Here is a 26,563-nt window from a genome sequence, read left to right on the forward strand (position 1 = left end):
ACATAAAGGATAGGAAGAAAGACGTGTGTCTGGGTGGACAGGCTACGTCTCTACATCTTCATTTCTCATTGCAAGAAATTAACAATATCTAAAATTGATAAATCAAAAAATAGCAATAAGGGTCGTTACGCAGAGACACGGTGGAAACAGAGCACCTGCGGTGAGAGTTGCCCTGAGAACAGGAACCAGGGCCGGGGAGGGGCTAGGGGTACAGCTGGCTTTCTCGTAAGCCTTGTCGCACGTGGTGACTTAGTGTGAACATGGATTACCTTGATGCAAATACAATTTTCATTAAACAAAAAGAAGGCCCAGGGAGGCCAGCCACTGCCCGAACTCCAGCCACTTCCCAACTCTGTCCAGGGCAGCCTGACCACTCACTTGCTCTGCCTGTGGCTCAAAACCTAGAACCAAATCAAATTGGGTCAGAGTTAAGACCAATGGAAAGACAAAACAGGCAGAAAACCTGAACTGGCTGATCCCTCTGCGATCTGAGGGTCTAAGTGCGGGGACTCCTCTGGCAGCCAGGTTCAAAGGCAGGTGATTCGGCCCAGCAGCTCCTCACCTGGGCAGGTCAGGCGGCCATTGACAACATCACAGGTGTCACCTGCTGAGACTCTGAGACAGGCTCCCTCATGCCCTGTCTCTAACCCTCACAACAGTCCCACAGAATGGGCAGTATACGGCAGAGGAAGAAATTGGAGCTCAGTGAGGTTAAATAACTACACCACTGAGAAGCAGAGAAGTGGGAATCTGAACCCAGACCCATATGCAGCTGAAGCCCACGATTTCTCTCTCTGTCACGACCACCAAGACATAGTACATATGCCAGAGTTTTTGCATTAAACATTCCTCAAAAAAAAAAAAAAAGAAAGAGAAAGAATGTTGCCGTACACTTCAGTCCTTACAAAGTCTCCCCTGTTATGAGGAGGTCTCAATGACTTCATTTTAGAAGACACAATATTTTGGAAAAGATGTTGTGGTCGCTGTGAACAAGCCTTTAAAGACCATTTTAAAGACCATTTAAAAAGCAATACAGATGTTAGAACAAATTAAACAAATTCAGCAAAGGTGCAGGATACAAAAACAATGTGCAACACAATTAGTTGAGTTTCTATATGCTAACAATAAACAACCCGAAAAGGATATTAAGAAAACAATCTCATTTGCAATAGCGTCAAAAAGAACAAAATACTGAGGAATAAACTTAACCAAGGAGCTGAAAGATTTGTATATTGAAAACAACAAAACGTTTGCTCAAAGAGATTAACAAAGACACCAAAAAATGGGAAGACATCTTGTATTCATGGGCTGGAAGACTTTATATTGTTAAGATGTCAGTACTACCCAAAACAATCTACAGATTCAGTGGAGTTCCTACCAAAATCCCAATGACGTTTCTTTCAGAAATAGGAAATCCATCCTAAAATTCACATGGAATCTCAAGGGACGCTGAATAGCTAAATAGTCTTAAAAAAGAAAGACAAATTGGAGGTCTCACACTTCCTGATTTCAAAACTGACTACAAAGCTACAGTAATTAAATTAAGTAATTAAAACAGTGTGGTACTGGCATGAAGATAGAGATATAGACCAATGGAATGGAACAGAGAGCCCAGAAATAAACTCTCAAATATAAGGTAAAATGATTTTCAACAAAGGTGCCAAGACTATTCAATGGGGAAAAGAGAGTCTTTTCAACAAATGGTCCTGGGAAAAGTGGACACCCACATGCAAAAGAAGGAAGCTGGGCCCTTACCTAACACCATGTACAAAATTAACTCAAAATGGATCAAAGACCTAAAGGTAAGAGCCTAAACTATAAAACTCTTGGAAGAAAACATAGAGGGAAAGCTTCGTGACCTTGGACTTGGCAATGATTTCTTGGATATGACACCAAAGGCACAGGCAACAAAAGAAAAAATACATCAAAATTAAAAACTTTTGAGCCAGCCCTGATGGTCTAGTGGTTAAAGGTTGGTGCACTCCACTTCGGCGGCCCAGGTTCAGTTCCCAGGTGCAGAACCACACCACTCATCTGTCAGTCAGTAGCCATGCTGTGGCGGCAGCTCACATAGGAGAACTAGAAGGACTTACGACTAGAATATATAACTATGTACCAGGGCTTTGGGGAGGGAAAAAAAAAAAGAGGAAGACTGGCAACAGATGTTAGCTCAGGGCTAATCTTTCCCAGCAAAGAGAAAAAAAAAAAACTTCTATACATCAAAGGACACCATCAACAGAGTGAAAAGGCAACCTGCAGAATGGGAAAAAACATACACAAAGCCTATTTCTGATAAGGGGTTAATATCCAGAATATATAAAGAACTCTGTAACTCAACAACAAAAAAACCACCCAATTAAAAAATGGGCAAAGGACTTGAATAGACATTTCTCCAAAGAAGATATACAAATGGCCAATAAACACCTGAAGATGGTCAACCTCACTAACCATCAGGGAAATGCAAATCCAAACACAATGAGAACACTTCACACTTATTCGGATGGCTACTATCAAAAAAACAGAAAATAACAAGTGTTGGTGAGGATGTGAAGAAATGGGAGCCTTTGTGCACAGTTGGTGGGAATGAAAAATGGAACAGCCACTGTGGAAAACAGCATGGCATTTCCTAAAAAAACTAAAAATAGGCCCAGCCCCAGTGACCTAGTGGTTAAGTTCAGTGAGCTCCACTTTGGCGGTTGGTCCAGGTTCGGGTCCTGGGTATGGACCTACACCACTCTGTTAGCGGCCATGCTGTGCTGGCGGCCCACGTACTAAAAAAACAGAGGAAGATCGGCACCGATGTCAGCTCAGGGTGAATCTTCCTTAGTAAAAAAAAAATAAAACAGAGCCAGCCCGGTGGTGTAGTGGTTAAGTTCACGTGCTCTGCTTTGGCAGCCCTGGGTTCGTAGGTTTAGATCCCAGATGCAGACCTACACTCTGCTCATCCAGCCATGCTGTGGCAGCAACCCACATACAAAATGGAGCAAGAGCGGCACAGGTGTTAGCTCAGGGCCAATTCCAAAAAAAATAATAATAATAAATTAAAATAGAACTAGCATATGACCCAGCAATCCCACTTCTGGGTATATATCCTGAGGAATTAAAAGCAGGGACTCAAACAGGTATTAGTATACTCATGTTCATAGCAGCATTATTCAAAATAGCCAAAAGGTGGAAGCAACTCAAGGGTCCATCAACAAAAGAATGGATAAATACAATGTGGTCTGTCCATAATACGGAATATAACTCAGCCTGAAGAAGGAAGAAGATTCTGACACACGCTACTGCTTGAATGAACCTTGAGGGCATTATGGTAAGTGAGAGACGCCAGTTACAAAAGAACAACTACTATATGATTCTATTTGTATGAGGTCCCTAGAGTAGTCAAATTCAGAGAGACAGAGAGTGGAACGGTGAGTGCCAGGGGCTGGGGGCAGAATGAGGAGTTAGTGTTTAATGGGGACAGAGTTTCAGTTCTGCAAGATGAAGAGTTCCGGAGATGAAGGGTGGTGATGGTTGCACGATGTGAATGTAGTTAATGCTACTGAACTGTACACTTGAAAAAGGTTAAAATGGTAAACATTACATATATTTAACCACTTAGGGGCCGACCCAATGGCATAGTGGTTAAGCTCGTGCATTCCACTTCAGCGGCCCAGGGTTCGCTGGAACAGATCCTGGGTGCGGACCCACTTACCGCTCATCAAGCCATGCTGAGGCAGCATCCCACACAGAAGAGCTACAACTCTACAACTATGATACACAACTACGTACTGGGGCTTTGGGAAGGAAAAAAAAAAAAAGAGGAAGATTGACAATAGATGTCCATGCAGGGCTGATCTTCCTCAAAAAAAAAAAAAAGAATCTTAGAAGAGAACTGAGGACCCTGAATCCCAGACAACTAGAACTGTTAGCACATTGAAGTGTAGGTTCTTGGGACACTTAGAGTCCTGGAAATGCCGTTTTTAGAATCTTAGAACCCCAGAGGCCAATCATTCTAATCTTGGAAGCAAACAGTTCTAGAATTTTAGAAGTCATTGAGGTTTAGAAGTGGAAAGGCACCAAGTGGCCATCTAGAGTTGTGGCCCCCTCACCCGCCTTCATCCAAAAGTCCTACTGAGAAGCTTCAGGTCAGGAAGCCTATACCTGCTCGCACCTTACCAGAAAATTCCGGCACAATTTCACCTGGGGTTTGATGGTCCTGGATGAAAGGCATGGCTACAGGGCCAGATACTTGGCCCTCGTGTAACTGAACAAACGTTTTTCCAAAGGGTTTTGCAGGTGCCTTCTGGCTACAGACAGCCCATTTAAAGAGGGGGAAATTGGCCCACAGCAATGTTCTTTGCAGTAGCAGTGAAATAAGTATTTGAAAACGATTAAGACTAAAGGTTCCTATTTTTAAGATACTTCTTAGTAAAACCAAGTGTTTTAAAGCTAAATAAATATTTGGGATGTTAAGATACACTAAAGTGAGATCATCTTGCCCCGTTTATTCATTCCTTTTTTCCACAGTAATTTTCCTCAGCCCTAATAAGTGCCGGGCCCTGTGCTGGGAGCTGGGAACAGAGAGGTCTTGACATGGCCCCTTCTCCTGCCATCTAGTGTGGGAAAGATATACACAAGCAATTTGGGATCTCTAGTGGGGTGGTTCCAAGTTACAGGGAACCATAAACAGCAGTGAGTTCTCCTTTCTCTGACCAAGAGTAAGGGAGGGACTCCGTAAAGGCAGATAAGAGAGGATCATCATAGAAACAGTTGTCACAGGTGAACAGCAGCTCCCCTGGCAGATGAGGCAGGGAAGGGCATCCCAGGAAGAGCACTCCACATACACAAAGGCATGGAGGTGGGAAAATCCACCTGCTGGGTATTTGGCAACTGCCTAGAAGCCCAGTGCAGACGAGGGGGTGAGTGGAGGCAGGCTTGCGAAGGACAGTTGGGGTCACACCCAGAGAGGCCTCGACTGCCAGGCAAAGGTCTGGACTTCTCCCAGGACACAGCAGGGAACCAACGAAGCGTGTCAAGGAGGGAGGGGGCACAGTTGGATCAATGAACAAAAAAGTTCTTTCGAACACCAATATGACAAATGTTAGTCTGGAAAGTGACTATTTTGAGAGGTTGGGACGCTACCAAAGAAAGCCCCGCTTTGTCAGCTCCATGCTTCCCCTTCAGTGTCTTGGCTGTCAAACCAGCCCAGAATTAGCTCCAAACGGCCTTCCGAAAGCTCTCAGATCTTCATTTGCATCGTGCACACTTAGAAAGGTGTGAAATCCTCCTTCTTTAGAGAAATCAAAGAAATAAACCTATACACTTTTTAAAATCTGCTTTTCTTTAACACGAATTTCAAAGAACTAAATTCTAACTTTTAAATATCTGATTAAAAAGAGGAAGGCATCCTTGGATGATGTTAATAATAGTAATTAAAGCTCCCATCAACTGAGCATCCACTTTGTGCCAGGCACTGAGATGCATCCATAGAATATCCACAACAAAAACAAGGTGGCATTGATTGTGTGTTGATCCCATGCCAGGCCCTATGCTGAGCCCAGATCACCCCCGCCTCACTGAACCCTCCCAATATCAGCCCCTTGTACAGATGAGAAAACTGAGGCTCAGAGAGAGCACATAACCTGCCTGAGACCCGACGGCTGGGAAGAATGGAGTCAGGATCCAAACCCGAGGGGCCTCTTCAGACCCATGTGCTTAAACAGGGTCCTAACTGCAGTGTCTTCTTCAATCGTCACAACAGCTCTACAACGAAAGTGTGTTAGCCCCACTTCGTAGATGAATACACTGAGGCACGAGAGGGTAATGACTTTCTCAAGGCTGCCTAGCAGGTATGTGGCCAGACAGAGCTGGAGAGGGGGTCCACCTGTCCCAAGGCTGCATCATTTCCACTAGCCCCTCTATCACTTTAGGAATTTAAGTTATAAATAATAAATAAACATGGAGTGCCTACTGGTCTGGTGCTGTCCGTGGTGCTGAAGACGCAGCAGTGCACGAGACAGACAATTCCTGCCTTCAAGAAGCGGACCTTTGTGGGATGTTGGCAATAACGGAATAAACAAATAGGCACCAGGTCAGATGGGGATAACAGATATGAAAAAACTAAGCTGGGTAAGTGGGACAGGGAGCATCGGGGTGGGGGAGCTGATCGATCCAGGACAGCCAGCGAAGGCCTCTCTGGGAAGGTAACGTCTGAGAACCAGGACCCAGGTGACCTCCGGGAAACCACATCCTTGCTCTGGGTCTCAGTCTCCTTATCTGTAAAGTGGGGACATCACTCAGGACCCAGGCTGTCTGTTGCAAGGGAGAAGTAAACAAACAACATGAAAGCACCTTTAAACTGTAAAGTGCTGTCCAGAGGAAGTTGTTGTTAAGCACCTGTGGGACTTGGAAATGAAGCTTTGTAGCAAAATGTGTTTTTTCACATATGAATGTAGGATGTTGGAAGTTCTCACGTCCTGTCAGCAACTTAAACATGACTTCGTGTAGTTGGCCCGATGCTATAAAGTGTTACTCCTGATGATGAATATCCAAATCGTCTTGGAAAGGAGGAATTTGCTAACAGAAAGGGCTGGGGTTTTCTGGATACACAAAGGGACATTCCCACATAAAATGGTCACCTTAGGTATTAAAAAAAATGATAAAAATTTTTAAAAGATCATAGACCTTGGGTTAGAATCCTGATTCCACTTTTATTTGCTGTATGATCTTGGGCAAGCTCTTAACCTCTCTGAGCTCAGTGTCTTCATCTGTAAAGAGAGTAACACAGCAGACACCTCAAGGAGTTGTCTGGCTGCGTTGTCCCATACAGTAGCCATTAACCTGCTGTGGCTATTTAATTTCAAATTAATTACAATGAAATAAAACACAAAAGCCAGTTTCTTGGTCACACTAGTGATATTTCAAGGGCTCAATACCCAGAAGAGGCAGGTGGCTACTGTATCAGACAGTGCAGGCCTAGAGCATCTCGGAAAGTTCTTTTGGACGGCGCTGGTCTGGGGTCTTGCTACTCATTGCTTAGGAACTTGTGAGAAATGCAGAATCCCTGACCCACTCCAGACCTGCTGAATTGGGATCTACCTTCCAACAAGACCCCCCACACCCAGGGGATTCTCATGCACCTGAAGTCTGAGGAGGGCTGGCTGTGAGGATTAAGCGACAGACTAGGTGCGGAGACACTCCACGAGAAGGGGCAGATCTGCACTAATCACAAAGACAGCAGGACACAGTGGTTTCTGCACCCTCTCTAAGTGGTGACCCCAAGCTCCAAACCAAACAGTCAGGAAGCTTTTGACAAAGTCTATGCTGAGTCCAGGTGCAGAAGGCAGGTGGGGGAAGGTGGCGTGGAGAGGGAAATGGTGGAATCTTGCAGACATTTCAGGAGTTTGAGGGCACAATTCTGTGCTGGCCAGGATTTTCTGGCTTGGTGACTATTCCTGTTTTGGAATAAAGTCCAGCATGAAAATGACGTTTTAAAAAACCCATAGGCTTATTTCATATTCGAACACATCTCTCCGTGTTTGTAGGAAAAAAAAAAGAAGCATACCAGCAAGAAAACCTTGCTTCCCCAACTTGTGAACGACCAACCAGCTATTCCTCTACCAACGAACAATTTCTGCCGATGGTTCCATTGCCTCGCACGAGAGCCGAAGGGGGAAGATGCACTTCAGGGTGAAGAGGAGGCTCACGGGGGGAAACCCAGCGAAGCCTCAGAGCACATGTTCTTTCCAACACATTGTCTCTCATCCGCACAACCACTAGCCTGGGAGGAAGGCATCACCTCCATTGTACGGATGAGGAACCTGAGACCCAGGGCAGGTAAGTCACCTGGGAGGCAGGTGAGCTGCGAGTTAAACCTAGAAGGTTCCCACTTGGTCACAGGCTACCATTTTACCCTGTTCTGTCTCCATCATGTCACAGTGTTTTCCTGTTTATAAGTCTGTTGAGTAAGAATATGGCTAGTTTTGCTGCCCACTGTATCCTCAGCATCTAGCACAGAGTCTAGAACAAGGTAGGTGATCAATAAATGTTTGTTGAATGAATGAATGATCGCAAACCAATGGCAAGGAGGAGCTCGAGCCTCAGACCCTTGTTTAGCCTGCCCCTTCTAGCTGGAAGGCCTGCACCCACCCTTCACTTGTCCAAACCCTGCCCAAATGCCAAGGTCCCCCTCAAGTGCCACTTCCTACATGAAGCCACCCGTCCTCCCCTACTTGGTCCCCATTCCCCATCTGGCCTCTGCTTCTCCCACTCGCCCCCTTTGCCCTCCAGCCATGTGCCTCCTTGCCAGTCCTCAAATGTGCCACCAACACTCCTGACTCAGACCTGCTGCCTCTGCTCAGACGGCCCTCCCCAGACATGGGCATGGCCGGCTCCCTCCATTCAGGTCTCTGCTCCAACGTCACCTCATCAGAGGGTCCCGCCCTGTCCCCTTATCCTGCCCTCACACATTATAGCTCTGTTTATCCGTGGCTTGTCTTCTGTTTGTTCACTGCTGGATCCCCTGCTCAGCAAACATCCGTTGAGTACAGAATCAAATGGGCACTGGAAAGCAAATAATGGTGATGATGATGACTACTTCCGGGCAGGGTTAAAAACAAGCTAGAGGGCTGGCCCCGTGGCTTAGCGGTTAAGTGCGTGCGCTCCGCTGCTAGCGGCCCGGGTTCGGATCCCGGGCGCGCACCAACGCACCGCTTCTCCGGCCATGCTGAGGCCGCGTCCCACATACAGCAACTAGAAGGATGTGCAACTATGACATACAACTACCTACTGGGGCTTTGGGGGAAAAATAAATAAATAAAAAACAAGCTAGAAGTGAGACACCAGACAGCAAAGATACATAACATGGCAGCAAGAAGGGATGGGGTGGGTGCATTCCAGGGACCTTTGGGGAAGAATGGAGATGCTGATTAATTTTAGACTGAGTTAAGTCAGATATGCATATTAAAAATGTATGAACAACCACTAAACAATGGAAAAAGGATGTAGAATTTCCAAACCAGTAGAGGGGAAAAAAAGAAACTTCAATCAATCCAAAAGAAGGCAGAGACAGGGAGATGGCACAAAATGGATGACAGAAATGAACAGGTTTTATACACTGGGAAACACAAAACAAATATTCATTGTTATATTCAAATATGAAAATCTTTACCAAGGTCCTCCTATGCAGAAATGACCAGGGCACAGGGCTGAGCCTCAAGGTACTCACAGCTGAATGAGATGGACCTCAAACATGCTACCAGGGATGGACCAGTCAGAGATGCTGGCAAATCTCCTCCTCCCAATAATCAGAGCCATTTGCCATTATAAATATACATCCCTTTTTCACTGTGGCCGCCAGGAAGCTCAGGCTCCAATTTCCAGCTCACAGAGCCCACATATCCCTGGGTGTTGATATTCTAGGCCCTCCCTCTGAGCTGCTCTGATTTCTTTTTTGTTTTTAACCCTAGCTTTTCATTTATCATCAATAATCTACCATTTTACTATTCTTTTTGTTTCTACAAACCATCTCAAATCCTTTAGCATAACATGAGATATAAATAAGCAGGCAAAAATCCAAACAAATAACAAAATACACAAAATAAAACCAAGGAAGAGCTTTCAGAGAGCCCAGACCTTTCAGAGAAATGCATCTCTCCTTTGTTTAAACACACACAAAAAAATTATTTTTAATTTAAGGCAAATTTTTAGGATGATGGTCTTTAAAAAAACCACCACTGCAAAACATGTTTGAAATACACACACACACACACACACACACACACACACTATTGGTCTCATTACACTTCCAAAGCCATTCCGTTGTAAATAATTAGCACTTAAGCACACCTTTCAAGGGGTTTATTCATTAACACGAAAATACCGTAATTACGGCCAGCCAAAATCGCTTGACTACAACTTGGAATTCCAGATTCTGCATCTTTATTAGAAGTTAATTTTCTCCCTTTTAGCTCCTAAAACACAGTTTGGCTTTGTGAAGAATTTTTTGTTATGAAGAATATAGAAAATTAATTTTTTCAATGAAAATCTAACTTCTGCTGCACTGTTCATCCAGTTTTTATCTGAGCATCGATCTCGCTTTCTCTAGGCAACCACTCATTCACCAGTCACATTGGCCATTGTGACTACACACGACCAAAACCCCTGGACACAGCCGGCTTCTGAGCAGAGTACCAGAAACGACACGAGGCCCAGAGTCAAAAAAATGTTTGTATTAAAGGTTCAATCTTGAGTCTTTGCGAGAATAACAACGTTGTTTCTGAAAATGTCTGAAGCAGGCCATTGTATCCAACTAATGAGCAAATGAACGAGAATCCATCTTAGGTCTACTGGACACGTCCAGTGAGGATTACTGTCAGCTCTTGGTTGGGTATTTTGATGGAAGTGATCACATCATAAAATTTTTCTTTTCTTTTCTCAGTTGCTTAACAAATACTTGTTGAACGCCCACCTCATGCCAGGCCCGCTGGGCAATGTAGACACCAGGTCCATAATCTTCCCTCACCCTCCACCCCATACCTCCCATCAGCAAATCCTGTTGATTTCACCTCCAAACTGTGGCTGAACCCCCATAGTTCTGCTCTCGGTCCCCTTGGCCACTCTAGGTCCAGTCCCAGCTCCCCTTGGCTCTCACCAACACCGGCACCAGCCTCCCCTGGTGGCCCAGGGTCCTCCCCTGCCTGCTGCAGCCGTGCTCCACCCAGCAGCCAAAGGGGTCTCTCCAAACACTGAATCAGACCATGTCCCTCCTCCGCCTACGCCCCCAGGGATCTCTTTAACACTCGGAATAAAATCCACATCCTTGCCCCAGCCGCTGGGCCCTACCAGTCAGCAGACCTGGGCCCTGGGCCTCCCTCCCCGGCCTCCCGGATCACGGGGCTCAAACCCGTGGGCCTCTGGCTGCACACCAGGCAATTCAGGGCTGTGTCCTTCTCAGCTCAGGACCCTCTCAGAGGGGCATTCCCAGGCCACCTAAGTCAAGAACCCTCCCACTCCAGGCTCCACCCCCTCGCCCTGTGCGTTGATCTGACTGATCCATCAAATCACCCAAAACGATCTTGTCTATTTACTTTGTTTAATGCTGAATTGCCTGTCTCTGCATTCGTCCTCCAGCCCCTCGGGCAGGGACCACACCCATGTAGGTCATCACCGAACCTCCAACACCAAGCCAGTGAACACAGTGCCCCCCTCCCAAGACACGTGTTGACTGGGGCGAGTGTACACCCCTCCGCTGTCCTCCAGTGGTCACAGCCTGGCCGGAGAGGCGGATACTCAGCTAACCCCCGCCAGGGTTCTGAGGCCAGGAGGAGTTCGGGCAAGGAGGGGCTGCTTCCCTGGAGTTCCCTAGTGCTGAGCAGGAGCACTAGGAGGGGGCCTAGTTAACACCTGGTCCAAACATCACGTCTTATGGGTGTAGACACTCTGTGGCGGAGAAGTGAGGTCACCTGGCTGGGGAGGGGCAGAGCCAGAGTGGGCCCCAGGAGCCCCTGATGAGTGCTCTGTCCTCTGCTCTGGTGAAGAAGCTGTGAGTCCTGACCACGGGGCAGTGTGAGGCCCGTCAGACTGGACCTGCCCGCCCAGCTCGAGCCGCTTACACCCGGGGGTACTACGGCCATTCCCAGGAAAACCGTCCACCTCCACGCTGCCCGGTGCCCGCACGGGGCAGAAGAGAGGACCAGCTCCGCCTAGAGAAACCCAGAAGATGTCCCGCCCCACCCTGGAGCATGCCCCGAGCAGTCCCACGGGGACCAGACACGAGCAGGAGGGGCCCTGGCCAGCTGGGGGTGGGGCCGCCCAGGTACGGTCTCTAAAGCCTGATATGGAACGTGGGGTGCCCACCACTGACCATTCCACGGCCGTGCCAGGTACAGAGCATAGACGACCGCGAGACAGAGAGGTGCGGCCCCACAACATGCACAGGGATAAGGAACACGGAGAAGAGGGAGCACTTGTGTCCCCTTGGGTGGGGAGGCGGGAAGGACGGAGGCAAAAAAAAAACAGAATAAGACAAAAGCAGGCGCTTGCACAGGCTGCCGGGGTCAGCGCCGCGGGGAGCGGAGAGGGATACCCCAGCCCTGTTCCGGGGGTGGGCCTCCGCCAGAGGACGGGCCGAGGGAGGGCAGGGGGCAGCCGGAGGCGGGGTGAGGAGAAACGGCGGAAGGGCGCTCAACCTCCAGCTGCCTCTGAAACAGCCTGTCCCACAAGTAATGACAATCTCCGCGGCCCCTGCTGCCTGCCGAAGCCCCCCCCCCTCCACCTGGAGCCCATTCCGCGGGCTCCTGAACGGACCGCAGAGGCCCACGGACGGTGCGCAGCCCATTTCCGCGGCCGGGCCCGCAACGCTGCGCCCAGTGAGGCAGGAACCAAAGGAACCGCCTCGGAACGAGTCTCCACTTCCCTTCTCTCCCTTCCGCCCTCACAGATTTTAATTAAGGGTTTACTTGCAAAAGACCTAGCTCTATTTAACTAAATCCTTGGACCCCTTTTATATTGTCTTATACGTCGTTTTATGCTAGGGCGCCAGTAAAAAGTTAATTATAACTTCTAAATACTCCATTACCGGGCCCTCATCTCCCTCCCCCGCGTGGCTCTGCTGGGGGTAGTGCCGCTTCATTAACTGGCGCATGCGCGCTTCACGGGCCTCCCCAGGCTTCACTCAACAAACACCCGCCAGCATCCCTCCTGCCAGGCTGGGCTGGGCGCTCAGGACCTGCGCCGACCAGGCGCTGTCTCCACCCTTGAGGGGCTCAGAGGATCCTGAGGAGGAAGGGGGGCCTGGCAGGCTGCCCTGCTTGGGTGCCCACAGCAGCTAGGCAGGTGAGGGAAGTGAGTGGAGGGGGCGTGGGGGGGCGGGACAGACAATGGGGAGGGGCGTCAGAATAACAATAGATGGCAGCTGACAGCAGCCTCAGAGGGAAGGGGGAGGGAGCACAGGAGCTGTGGTTGGGAGGGTCTCAAACGCCACACTGGGGGGCTGCACCTTACTACCTAGACTATGGGGATGGGTCAGAGACTTGGGAGTTCAGTTTGGGACAGAAGGAGTCTGAAATCCTGGTGGACAGACAGAGGAGGTGTCTTCTGAGAAGACTGAACAACATACCAGCTGAATCTCAGAGAGATCTGGGCTGCAGAGAGAGAGAGGCGTCTGCAGGTCTGGGCGGGAGCGACAGCTGGGGATCTGATTATAGTCTGAAAAGAAGGTGGTTGGGAGGCCCAAGCTTGGCCCTGGGACCTCTCTGACCTTCCGTGAGCAGGAAGAGAACGAGGAACAAAAGGAGGAGATGAAGGGGGAGCCAGGAGAGGGAGATGAGGAAGACTCCAAGTCAGATGGGGCAGCATCCAGTCAGGTGGAGAGGCCAGGAGAGAAGGGCGGAGAAGAGCCCGCCCACGGCCTCTGGGCACTACAGAAGCCAGTGCAGGGGCCTGAGGCTGCAGGAGCCTGGGGATGGGAGGGAGGGCTGCCGAGGCTGCTGGCTGCTCCTGGCCAGGGAGTGGCGAGACCAGCCTGGCACCTGCCAGTCAGAGAGAGTGAGCTTCCTGGCATCTTGCCAATCGCAGCTCATGAGCCGCCAGTTCTCAGGGGCCAGGCCATCACTCAGAGCCGGAGGCAGAATTCGGCCACGTGTTCCTCTTGGGGAAGATGTGAGTGGTGCCGAAGCCTCGGGTCAGCTGCTGCCTCTGCAGCCGGCATCCTGGGAGGTGGGTGCTGCTGGATGCAGCCTCTCCTCCTGCCCTCAGCACCCTGGCCTCCAGCGGGGAGCCCACACGCCCACCTGGAATACCTGGCCTCCTTGGTCGGGTCCAGATCACCTGCTGGCCTCAGCTCCTCGCTTCATCCTTGAGACCCCAACTCCGCCTCCGCGTCTTCGGAGACCCTCCCTGGGTCCTGTATTGCAGCAGCCATGGCTCACACTCACTAGCCTGCCTCACGGCCCTGCCCTCCTCGAAGCCCCCCTTACTGCTGTCCCACCGTCAGCAATCAGTCCTGCCCCAATCAACCAGCTCACACACATCATGGAGCCCCTCACCCCGGTCCACCCCGAGTCCACAGCCTCTGTCCAGGCCTCCCCCGGGCCGAGCGCTGGCTGGCACTGGGGATGAGGCTCGACCCTGCCCTCCAGGGGCTGATGGTCTAGCTGGGGGGACAGGGAGACATGAGGACACAGATAATCCCCTGCCACAAGGGAGGGCCACCACCAAGGCCTGAGCAGGGAGCTCTGGGTGCAGAGGGAGGAGGGACCGATGCTGCCCAGCAGGCCAGCGGAGGCTCTACCGGAGGCGACATGCGAGGGGTGGGTAGCACTCTCCCGGGGGGGAGGAGAAAGAGCGTTCCCAGACCGAGCATGAGCCAAAGCCCAGAGTAGGGAATGGGTTCTAGAATGATGAGTGGAGTTGGCCAGTGTGGCGGAAGGAAATGGAGGCTGACGCTGAGGTTGGTTGATTGGTCTATTTGTTTGGTGGGGAGGGCGGGTAGCGCGCAGGCGGGCTCAGATCAGGGAGAGGCAGGGTTTTCACGATAACAGTGGCCGCTTCCTGAGGGCTTCTCCTTGTGCCCCAAATGTGCTAAGCACCATATGGGAACATTATTCTTCAATCCTCCCTGAAACCCTACACAATTCTCCCCATTTTACAGATGAAGCACAGAGAGGTCGAGTGACTAAGCTAACATCACACAGCAAATAAGAGGCCGAAGCAGGGGTGAAGACAGGTCTGCCTGACCTCCAGGTGGGAGTTCTTAACCTCCCTGCTGTCCCACCTCCCTGCACAGACACAACTTCTTGAACCAGCCAGTCTGGGGGCTCCATGCTGCCCGTCGATCATCATGTCATTAGCTGTGGAGCAGCAAGGAGCTTCCAGCACATTCTTTTCCATTTTCAGCAAGTTTCCCTTTTCCTTTCACTCTTTATAGCTTGGAAAGCCCATCTGTAACAATGTTTTAGCTGCTCACTGGGACATTTACAAATCAAGCTGCATTTCTATCTCATGAATAAATTTGGGATATTAATGGCCAGTGGGAAAGAAGGTCTGCTCAGAGGGGCCCTGTCACCCCCAGCCCAGCCCCTTCAATGAACGCAGACCCAGAAAGGAGCCTGTAATCGGGCAAAACACGGACACCACTCACAGCCACGCAGAGCAGTGCACCCACAGCAAATTAGTCAGCGTGATCCTAGCCACACGAGTCCCCAGGTAGGTGCCTAATCTCGTCTTACAAAGAGGGCCTTTATTAATTTTTTAAATCTCCTCTTGTCTGTCTGGAGGTGGCCACTGGAATATGATTTTAAATGCTTTCCATGAGATCAATGGATGGGGAAGGAGCTGGCTGTGAATTTCAAATCTGTAACTTTCTCAACCGGGAGGAGGAGGGGCGGGGCCCCACTGGCCTGGGGAGGGAGCTCAGGGAGACCTTCTGAGGGGCTCGGTGACGCCAGGACTGACCTGAGGCCAGTGCTGCCCCACCCTCATCCCGGGACACACTGTGCACCAGACACCAGAGAGGCCAACATCTCTTTAAAAACAACGAGATTTTAGTGTTGCCTTTATTTGACGCTAACAGAATAACACATGCTCCCTGTAGAAAATCAGGGGAAAAAAAGAGAGAGAACCATAAAGAAGAAAATAAAAATTCCCCAAGACCCCACCACCCAGATATCAATTCTAGAACCTTCCGGAGCCTCTGCCCTCACTGGCCTCCACACTTCCACTCTAACTCTGCAATCCAGGCCTTCGAACACCCTTTTAAAGGCCACTCCCCTCCACAAACCCCGAAGCTCACATCAGACTTAGATTCAACCCCAAAGTCCCGGCCCTGGCCCAGGGGCCTGTGTGAACCAGTGCCAGCCCACCTCCCCCAACCCTCCTGCTCCACACTTCCCTTCCTCCCTGTTCCCGGCTCAGGGCCTCTGCAGCCACCGTGCCCTCTGCCTGGAACGTGCCTCCTGCATCTGCCTCACTCTCACCCTCATGCCTCGCCCAAGGTCACCTCCTCAGGGAGGCCTTCCATGACCACCTAGCTAAATGGGCTCTCAGTCACCATCACGTCCCCTGGGCCAGTGCTCTGTAGACACTTGTCACTCTCATGGTTCTCTCTGCTTCTGCGTGTATCTGTCAACCCACTGTCCCTCACTCTCCACCATCACCCGGTGCCTGGGACACGCTAGACACACAGTGAGCTGTCAGTGAGGTACCCTGAACGGATGAATGAATATTCTTCCACTCTTCTGTGTGTGTGTGTGTGTGTGTGTGTGTGTGTGTGTGTGTACATGTGTGAGCCCTGATCTGGCAACCAGTTCATGGCGACAACAATAACATCCACTCAGTACTTTACAGTTTACAAAACTTGATCATTTCCATCATCCCAGGAGAGCCTCAACACTACCTCTGGAGGTGGGCAGAGCACAGGGAGCCTGACCACTCCATCTAAAATGAGGCCACAGAGGCTCAGAGAGTCACATGGTTGCCGCAGTCACCTGGGTAGGAAGCAGACCCAGGATGTCTGGCCTCGAATGGCACAATCCACACCTTTCCTTTGAACCAGAGAAGTTTTACCATGAGAAGAGCGAGAGGAGACGCTGAGAGCTTGGCTCCGGAGTCCGGCTGCCTGGGTGTGAATCCCAGCTCTGCCACTTACTAGCTGTGTGACCCTGGGCAAGTCACTTCACTTCTCTGGGCCTCGGTTTTCTCCTCTGTAAAATGGGGAGGACAACAGCTCCTGCCTCATTCTGTTGTGAGGAGGAATAAATTATCTATAACACACACAAGGGCACAGAACAGCACCCGGCTCATATCAACGCTCAATGAACACTAGCTCTCTGTAGAAACACCTCCATCCAGACGCACCAACCGTCTCTGTGGAGCACCCAGCCTGTCTCTCAGTCATGACCCCGCGTGCCCGGGGACCTGAGCCGCCAGCCCTCAGAGGCGAGCCTCACCGTGCAGAAGCCAGTGCACACGGACCTCCCCACGCTGCTCCTGTTGACGCTCTCACTCTCATGCACACCCCTCACGCTGCAGCAAGGACAGAGCGGCTCCTCGTGCTTCACTGTGAAGCCCCCCCCACCCCAGCTTGAGTGACAAGCACTGCCATCTGCAAACACTTGGAGGCCGCCAAGGGGAGAGGCCCGGGGGAAGGAACCTTTTGTGAAAGGAAGACCCCTTTGTAAGTTCACACTGTCCACCCACAATAACCCGGGCACATAAATGAATCCAACTCCTCGTGCAAATTGTGCAGCAGGCCTCCTGATTCCCCAGCACACGGCCTGACTTCTGTGCAGAGGCCAGCAGAGAGATCTTCCTAAAGCGCCCATCTCACCGTGCTGGCCCTGCCAGCCCCTGGTGTCCCCTTTCCTTCATCGTCACAGTCAGGCCCCAACCCTCTTTCCAGGCCTGTCACCCTCACATCCTCCAAACCCCTTCCTCCGCCACAACACATCATGACTTCCCTCAAATGTCCAGCAGCATGCTGTGGCCTCAGCTGCCCCTCGGCCTCAAACTCCCGATCCAGAGACAAGGCCCAGCCAAAGCCAGCATCTCCCAGAGGCCTCATGCTGCCTAGGAGGAGGCCGTGGTCAGTGCCCGTGCTGAGCACCCACGGCACTCGGCACCCACCCCCACCGCGTGCGAAAGCGTCTGGTCACTCGTTCACGCCACACCGAGGGGAGCACGGTGTGGGCCAGGGGCTAGACCAGAACAGTCCCACCCTCGAGAACCTCAGTGCGGGGGCCCGACTCCTCTTCAATCAAACAGGGATCTGAACAGCACCCACCCCAAACAGCTGTTCCCAAAACTCAAGCAGGCAGTGGCAGTAAGGAGCCCGCCACCCTGGGCCTGGCACACAGCAGCTTCCTGGCCAACAGCCACTCCTCTCATCAGCCTTGGACACAGATTCTTGGCTCAGCCAGTGGAGCCTCACATCTTTTGAGCCCCACAGCAGGGGGCACAAGAAGCCAGCCTCAGCAAGGGTCCCCTCCTAGGAGGCAGCCCAGACCCAGGCAAGGTGAGAAGCCTGGAGCAGGCCCGGCCGCAGGAGCCCACTCCCACCCCAGCCTTCACGTGTTTCAGCCCTAAGGGGGCCCTCGATTAGAATTTCCCGTTTAAAAAATCAACATTGAAAGCTCCGAGCCTGCCAAGCGGAGGGGAAGGCCTTGCTTGTAAATATTTGTCTCGACTGGCAAAGCCAGGCCTCTTGCTCGCTGTAGCTACCGCCTCGCTCCTGGTCCTCTGCTCACGCAGCTCCCAGCCAACTGCACAGCAGGACGTCCCTGGGGAGGCGGGGACGTCTGGCGGCCGCCTGGGGCTGCACACGGAGGTGGGCCGGCCTCACACCCACACCTCCGAGAAGGCAGGCCAGTGCGCAGGGCTGCCTAGGGGCCATCCACCTGTCCCCCCCGGGCCCTGGCAGAGAAAATTCGCTGTGAGGTTTCTCTGGATTCCAAGCAAGCGGCTTTTCCCAGGGGGCACACCAGGTTTATGTCTTTCTTATTTTGGAAGAAAGCAAAAAGCCAAGACAAAACCCTGGAGGCGTGCTTGCAAATCATCGCCCACTGGCGTGCATCACGTGGGACGGCGCTCCGCTGCCTGCGCCAATAGCGGCCCACAGGAGGAGCCCACATCTGGTCCCCCAGGCCCCGGCTGGGGGCCATGGAGGCCCGGAGGGTCCCTCACTAGGGAAGCCGTCTCAATGGCAGCGGGTAGCTGAGCCAGTATATACCTGGCATCAGGGTTCCTGGAGAGTTATTCATTCATTTGCCCCTTCAGCCACTCACTCACTCACTCATTCATTCATTCATTCATTCATCAATTATTTGTCAAGCCCCTGGGGGCTGGACACGCAAGTGGACAAAAAGGGGCCTCCCAGGCCAAAACATCCCACAAACAAATGGAAAGTCACTGCCGAGATAAGGGCCGGGGTAGGAGACATCCACGAGCAACGGGAGAGGGAGATGGGCATGACCCAGTCCCGGAGGTCAGGGAGGCTCCCCAGGGGAGGGAGAAAGGCAGACAGAGGCCGGGAGGGGACTGGGCAGAGCAAGGGGAGGCCACCTCCTGCCCAGCACCTACCAAGCCACTCGTTGAACTTTTTCACCTCGCTGGGGAGCCCCAGCTCTGTGAAGTCCCCGGCGTGGATGAGCACGTCGCCGTAGGGCATCTGGATGGGGTCCGTCCTTGAGTGGGTGTCAGACACACAGACGAAGCGGGTGTAGCCAGGTGGCTTGGGGGCGTCATGAGGCACCGGGTCCACCCTGCAGGGAGAGAAGACACTGTGGTCACGGGGCCGTGAGCCTGCATGGCATGCGTCTCCAGCACCCCGATCACATCAACCCCAACTGGCACCCAGTGCCCAGCCCTCCCCTCGGGCCCACCCGGCACTGAGTCCTGACTCTCCCGCTCACTAGCTCGGCAAAACTGTTTCTCCCCTGAGCCTCAGTTTCCCCTCTGTAACACGGGAACCTCTGAGGTTTGTTGTGAGGTTAAGAGAGGTCATAGGTGGGAAGGACTGGCGGTTAGAGCCTGGCACTCACCAGGAGCTTGTACAATTACTGCAACTAACCTGCTGTTTGCCTCTCAACCTCCGTCATCCCCCTGAGGGGCCTTTTTAGACGTTTTTTCCCCACTCGCCCCCTCCCACAAAATTTTAACACCACAGATATGCTGCATATCTGTTCACTTACGGTATGTGTATCTGCGCTTCATAACAAGATGAGTACCTTTTCTCATCCCCCAAAAAATCAGTTTTCACCCTCTTGGGGGTACTATCGGCCCCATTGAGAATGCATGGACTAAAGGTCGAGGTCCAGTGGAAAGAACTCACTCCCCAGAGCTGTGCAGAGCATCCGAGGAGAGCCACGTGTGAAATAAAGGCACTGGAGACCAGCGGCAATTTTTCAAAACTAGAAGATGGTCTGATCACATATAAAATAAGGATTGTCCAGGGTTGTGTAAGAAAATGGTCCTGGAATCAGAAGACCAGGCTTCCAACCCCAGCTCTGTGCTTGTCACTCATGTGTGACCTTAAGCAAACGCTCGGCCTTGGTTTGCCCATCTGTGAAATGGAGCTCCCTCACTAGGCAAAAGTACTTAGCAAATCAAAAAGAGCTGCAGAAACGTAAGTGCTCGTTCCCCGGGGGCCATCGTGGCCCTCTCGTTTCACAGAGGAGGACACTGAGCAAGCAGCCCCGGGGTCCCAGGGAATAAATGCAGGCTGCGGGAGAGGGACCCAGCTCCCCGCTCCCCGCGCAGGGCTCTCCCCACCACACTCGCCTCCGCAGTCGAATGATTTTGCCAGGCTCAAAACTCTTAAAAACAACGCAATGACATTTCAATGAGCAGCTCTCTCCAAATGAGTCTGCCGCTCGAGGAGTTGTGTTTAAATCTAATTATGCGGCAAACCAAACGCAGTACCATATCAGTTACATAAATACCTTTAAAGACATCTTTCTAATTATCCTTTTTTTTTTTCAGACAATATACTTCGAAGAAATTTAATTAACACCTCACGAGAGACGTGGGTTCGGCATGCTAATGTGCGGGGAGCATGAGCACCCTCAATCCGCCACCGTCGGAGGCGCCACGCCAGCCTCTCCCCGTCACGGTGCCGCAATGGGAGGGGCACACGCTGGCCCCTCCTGGGGTTCTTAAGCCCAGTCAGAATCCTAGCAGGTCAGAGCTGGGCGGGACCGGGGAGGAGAAGAAAATTCCCTGAGTGAGTCCGATGATGACCAATAGGAAGGCACTGGGAGTTCTTCTACCACCCTCCTCATTCATTCATTCATTCATTCAACACAGCACATTCTAACCAGCTACTGTGCTCCAGCCCTGGGCTCAGTGCTGGGGCCACAGGGATGAACCAGGCCTGATCCCAGGCCAGGAGGCCCCAGACTGATGGTGGAGACAGCCCTGGCCAGGGAGTGACAATAAAGCCACCAGCTTTGCTGGGGCAGCAGAGGGTTGGGGGCCAGAGAAGGCCCTCACCCGGCCTGAGGACCCCTGAAGTTTCCAGGAGGAGGTGGTGCCTGCACTGGTCTAGAAGCTAAAATCTCCCTCCCAGTAACTCCCGCCATCCTCTGTCCTCTGGGTGCCCCCACCATACCACAGACAGGCTTGCAGGGAGCCAGCCTGTGAATCCACCTCACACCCTGCCCGCCCCCAACACAGCTGATTGGACCAAGGGCAGCCAATCACTATGGGGCTATTGGCCCAGCACAGGAATACCAGCGAACCCACCAGATTCATTCATTCATTCGTTTATTCATTCACACACACACTGAGGTTGAGCATGCCACAAGGTGACAGAGACCAAATCAAAGAGACAAAAAGAAAGGAGAGGCAGGGAGTGAAATGCCACCTCCAGAGCTGCCTCTGGTCCTAACAATCTCTCCCCCGCCATCAGCCAGCCAAGAGCAGTGCAGATTCCCAGGGCTCTGGTCGGGCTGGGCCTGCTGCTGGAGCCCGAGCTCTTTAATTAACTCTGTTCGTACTTCCCTCCACCCCGAGGCTCCTGAGCTCAGTGAGGACGCAAACCTAATAATCCTCAGAGAGAAAACTAAAGACTCTCATTTCCCTGCACTGTCCTCTGGCTGTCTGACTGTAACAAATGCTCAACCTTGAAGAAATAACAACAGTAATGACACCGATGATCCCCATGGATTGAGGGCTCATTATGTGCTAAGCACTCCACATGTTCACGCTCTTCCCTCACAATGACCAGGAGGGTACTGCGGGTATGCCCATTTTACAGATGAGGAAACTGAAGCTCAGGAAAGGCTGACTTGCCCAGGATCTCAGCTATGGAAGCCAGTGGAGATGAAATTTGAAGCTGGTTTTTGGTTCCAGAACTCACGCCAGGCTGGACTATTTCCAGGCCGGACTATTTCCAGGCCCTAGTTCATTTCATTCAGTCACTCTGTGGACAAATGCTGATTAAGTGCCTTCTACATGTCAGGCACCTGCTGGGCGCAAGGGATATAGCCGTTGACAGGACACCCACAGAGGCCACCTCATGAGACTCCCAGAAACCCAGCCTGTGTTTGTAAGTGAGGAAAAGAACAAGAAGAGTCAAGATATGGAGAAAGAGAGCATACAAGAGGGTAGGAGGGCTTGACAGCATTATTTGGCCCCTAGATCCAGCTGTGCCTGAAGCTGGCACCAAACCTGGACTTCCTAGCTAATTATGTGAGCCAGTAAACCCTCTTTTATCCCTAAGAGAATTTAAATTGGGTTTCTGAGACCAGTAATGGAAAAACACCTGAGTCACAGCAGCCCTGCAGAGTAAGTGACTGAGGCCGGAAAAGCTAGTCCCATGTCCAAGGCCCCAGCTAGTAAGTTAAAGAGTAGATTTGAACCTGGGTCTTCACAACAGGAATTTGGGCATCTAACCTCAACACCTTCTGTAACAAGAAACAACAAAGCAATAACTGGGTTACTTCCCAGTGACGTTCTGCAGGGACCAGAGAGAAGAAGGCTGCGGCTCTCTCCCTGAGACCTGACACCGTCACCGCCTCTCCCCAGCCTAACACGGGATCTTCCCATGGGAATCACGGTGCAGAATAGAGACGGCGGCCTCCGGCGCCCAGACCTCAGCTGGCACCCCGGCTCAGTGACCTGCTCGCTGTGCCCTGGACCCCCCAGCTGGCCCCCAGGCCAGCTCTGTGCGGTGGGGACGACCCATCTCTCTCAGAGATGTTGTGAGAACTCAATCACTTTCACAGCTCGGAACCCCCAATGTGAGTTCTCCTGCCGCCCCTTTCCCAGGCCTTGACCCCTTCTCGGGTGTCTCTCTGCCATGCGCCCCTGGCTCCCTAGAAGAGCAGCTCCTGGTGCCAAAGACTCCTGGGCACCAGAAGCAGAGGCCATCCTCCCATTATCTCTCTTTCCGAGCAAACGCGGAGCTCTGAAGGCCCAGGGGGGTCAGAAGACTCACTCCTCCAGGGAGGTTCTAACAACACGTCCACCCACGTGACTAGGCATCAGCCATGGTGTTTTAGAACAAGAGGGACCACTAGGCCCTTCCTCTCATTTTACAAGTGGGGAAACTGAGGCCCAGGGGAGGGGCAGTGACTGGTTGGCTCAGTGTCACACAACTGCCCAGCGCTCTTTCCACGAAGCACTGGTTCCACGGTGGCCCCCACCACGCTGCCCTCCTGTGTCCCCGCGCCTGCCCTTCCTTCCCACCTCTCAGCCTGTGCTTGTGCTGGTCGTCCTAGCCCAGGGGTTATGCCGCCGCCCCCAGGAGGCCCTCTCTGATCCCCTCTTCCTGGGCCATGCTCCCTGCCTCGCCCTAGCTCCCTGTTCTTTCTTCTTCCTGTCCATCCACTGTGCTAGGCTCGAGGGACCAGCCCGTGCTGGTACAGGGGAGACTCTATGTATAACCACAGGCTGAAGCACGAGCCACGAAGGGGGAGGCTCTGAGCACATACAGTGTGGGCAGGGGGCCAAGGGAGGGGGAGAGACCTGGTCTGGGAGGGGTCAGGGAAGGCTTCCGGAAGAAGTGACACCTGGATGAGATATGAAGAATGAGTCGGTGTTAACAGGGCAAAGAGTAGGGGAGACAGAGGGAACAGAATGTGCAAAGGCCTGAGGCAGGAGGAAGAATGGAATGTTCAAGGTTTAGTCCTCTCCTCCTGCCTTGCCCCTCGCCCCCTCCCCAGGCTCAAGGCTGACCCTCACCGTCTCCTGAAGGCCTCTCAGGGCACAGACGGGCTGGGGGCCGCAGGGTCCCTTCTGAAGCCTTCTCCTCGTCTAGAGAGGGGATCAGCGCACCCACCTGGCAGGCCGAAGGGCCAGGAGGCACAAAGGGGCTTCTCCAGGCCTGGCACACAGCAGTGCCCCCCAATCTGCTACATTCCCCAAGGACCCCGCATAGCCTGACGGGCTTGGAGGGTCTTGAAGGGGATGATTCATGTCTCCACCAACAGGACTCCTTTTAGGGCCAGAGAGAAGCGACGCCAGGCCTGGCGCCAACCCCTGATGCACCTACAGGGCAGACCCCCAGGGTGACCCTGTCCCTCACACACTACACTTGCCTCTTCGCTGACCACCAGGCCACACGTCCGCCAGCCCACCCAGGACGGAAGGGCTGGTGCCTGGGGGGGCTCTCCCCAGGCCACTGCAGGGTTTCTTGGCCCCCAGAGCGAGGGGTCTTCGGTCTCAGGGCCCAAAACCCGGAGGCCCAGATCCAGAGATTCCTTACTCGGGCAAAGGCAGCCTCGTTACGGCCCGGGCCTCTGGGGCAGCTGCACGAATCACAGGGCTCAAGCAGAGGCCACACGAGGCCTGTCGCTGTTGTTATTAGATATCAAGTGTGGGATTATGAAATAGGGCCCGCTCGCTCCCTCAGCCCAGAGACGAAGCCCGGGCAGCGGTAAATCACCAGCGGGAAGCGGCATCCATCCTCCGTCCCTCCCTCGTGGAGACTCGCCATGGAAACCCGCACAGCCACCTCGCGCACGCTTCCCCGCGCTCGCCACCTGCAGTCTGAAAGAAGCGGGGTGGGAGGCAGCAGAACCCCCGCACCAAGTCCCTGGCTTCGCCGAGCTTTGTGCAAAGTTGTGTTTCAAAGCCGAGGTGGCCCGAGCAGGCAGTGAGGGAGCACTGGACGAGGAGTCCAGACCCAGGGCTCGGTGCATGCTCTGCCCCGGGCCCTGCCCAGACCCGCAGCCGCCTCCCAGCCCTGCTGCCAAAGGAAGCCCGGAACCCTGGCTTCAGGAGGAGGCAGCGCAGAGCAGGCCAGGAGGGATGGGAGTGGGGCAGGCCCCTGTGAATCTGCTCTGCCCCCTCTAGCTGAGCGACCACAGGAAGTCATTAAGCCTTTTCTCCATGGCGCTTATCGCTACCAGACTCACATACTATCACACGCTCTTATGACATGCGTGCTGTCCGCCACACCACTGGCACGTCAGCTCAGCACGGGCAGGAGTCTGTCTTGATCACCGCTGGGCACCTAGCTCAGCCCGGCGCGTACTAACGATGCTGAACATTTGTGACCCGGCCCCGCGCTATGTGGACTTACCTACTTAATCCTCAGTATTGCTATGAGCAGCATTTTATAGATGGGGAAACTGAGGCACCAAGAGCCACCCCACAAGTAAGTGGCAGAGCCAGGATTCAAAGCCAGGCAGTCTAGCTCAGAGCCTGTTCCTAACTAACCAGCATGCCACACAGCTGCTCACAAACATCCTGATGAATAAATGAATGAACGAACCAGTGACCCACAGGTGCTCGTGGGTTAAGTGGAGGAATCATCCCTCCCTCATCTGCTCAGTCACTGCCCCTCCTCAGGACACGGCCTGGCCTGCGCAGCCCCTGCAGAGGGCTCCTCCACCCAGCTGGGCGTTTCTGCGGTTCTCAGACACCCCCTTTTCCCAGCCCTCTCCCAACTTGCTGCCCCCGACTCATCCTTCTCTGGGTCTCAAGCTAGAAGTCATCTTCTCCGGAGGGCCCTTCCCCAGCCCCTTGGCCCTCCTCTCTCCTGACTTCCTGTTGCCCTAGCTCTGTTCTGAGACACTGCAGATGAGAGCTCTACCAGGTACTACACGGCATTCTCTACGGTGCCCGGGGACCCCTCGAAATGGGCATGCACGCGGGCACAGACACACACATACCCACCTGCTCTGCCTGTGGGCCCGGTGCTCTCCCCCGTTCCCGCTGGGGCAGGAGTCCAGCCAGGTATCCAGGGACCTCAGACACGGTCACCTCCACCCCGGGAGGACTAACCCCATCAACAGAAGAAAAAACCTAGCCCCGGGAAGGCCTCCCTCCCTGCGGCAGCCCCGCCAGGCCTCAAGGTCCTGGAGACTAAGGAATAGCATGCCTGAGGGCCACAGCCTTCCGTCCTGCCCAAGGCCACCAATCTGGCTCCAGAATGGAAATCAGAGGCAGTTTCCCAAAGAGAAATCTACCGAAAAATAAAGTAGGCAGCTACTGACAAAGCCAGCCCTGCAGCCCCCACGGAAACGAGCATTTTCCAGAGCAGGCACTGCAGGGAAGAGGGTGTTCCCAGTCCTGGAGCCCACCCCCAGGCCTGGTGCCGCCTGCCTTCCGGGGCTCTTTCTCCCGTGAATCATCTCTCTGGACCCACCCTTTACAACAGAGCACAGCTCCTGAGGGAAATACACTGTAATGAGAGGCAGAACCTGCCCGCCCCACCTCCAGGCCCGGGTTTGGAAACCCCCACGGCTCCTGCTCTACGGTCCACGTGCTGGATCCTCTGTTCTCCCAGAAGGGACAGCCGCTAGAACCCACGTTACCACTGCTCCCTGGAGATGGTGCTCAGGGCCCTAGAAGAAGCCAGGGCCTGTGCCCTCACAGGGGCTCTGACCCAGCCTGGTGGTTAGGAGGGGCCCCACGGGACCCCATGGCACCGGAGTGTCCCCCATCACAGCTCTGACCTCCCTGTGCTGTCACTGGGGAATTGTCGGTCTCCGCCATCCTCAGGGGCTCATCAGTGACCCAAACCCAGCACAGGGGCCCAGAGAAGGTTCAACGAGGAAGCAGACAAACGTCTGAACTCTCAAGTGGACACGTATGCATCCTCTGACATCACAGCTAAAGGATGTGGGGCCTGGAG

General features: G+C 52.9%; 1 protein-coding gene across 1 annotated transcript in view; it reads right to left on the reverse strand.

The window, feature by feature from the left end:
* Positions 1 to 26,563, reverse strand: part of MPPED1 (metallophosphoesterase domain containing 1) — an 80,375-nt gene that overhangs the window by 40,403 nt on the left and 13,409 nt on the right. Inside the window, exon 3 of the mRNA XM_087448780.1 lies at positions 19,060 to 19,241. Coding sequence (XP_087304906.1) covers positions 19,060 to 19,241 — 182 coding nt within the window. The remainder of the gene's footprint in view (positions 1 to 19,059; positions 19,242 to 26,563) is intronic.

The sequence above is a fragment of the Ceratotherium simum genome, chromosome 25, assembly GCF_057802395.1.
Source record: "Ceratotherium simum simum isolate JZ-2026a chromosome 25, ASM5780239v1, whole genome shotgun sequence".
Classification (NCBI taxonomy): Eukaryota; Metazoa; Chordata; class Mammalia; order Perissodactyla; family Rhinocerotidae; genus Ceratotherium; species Ceratotherium simum.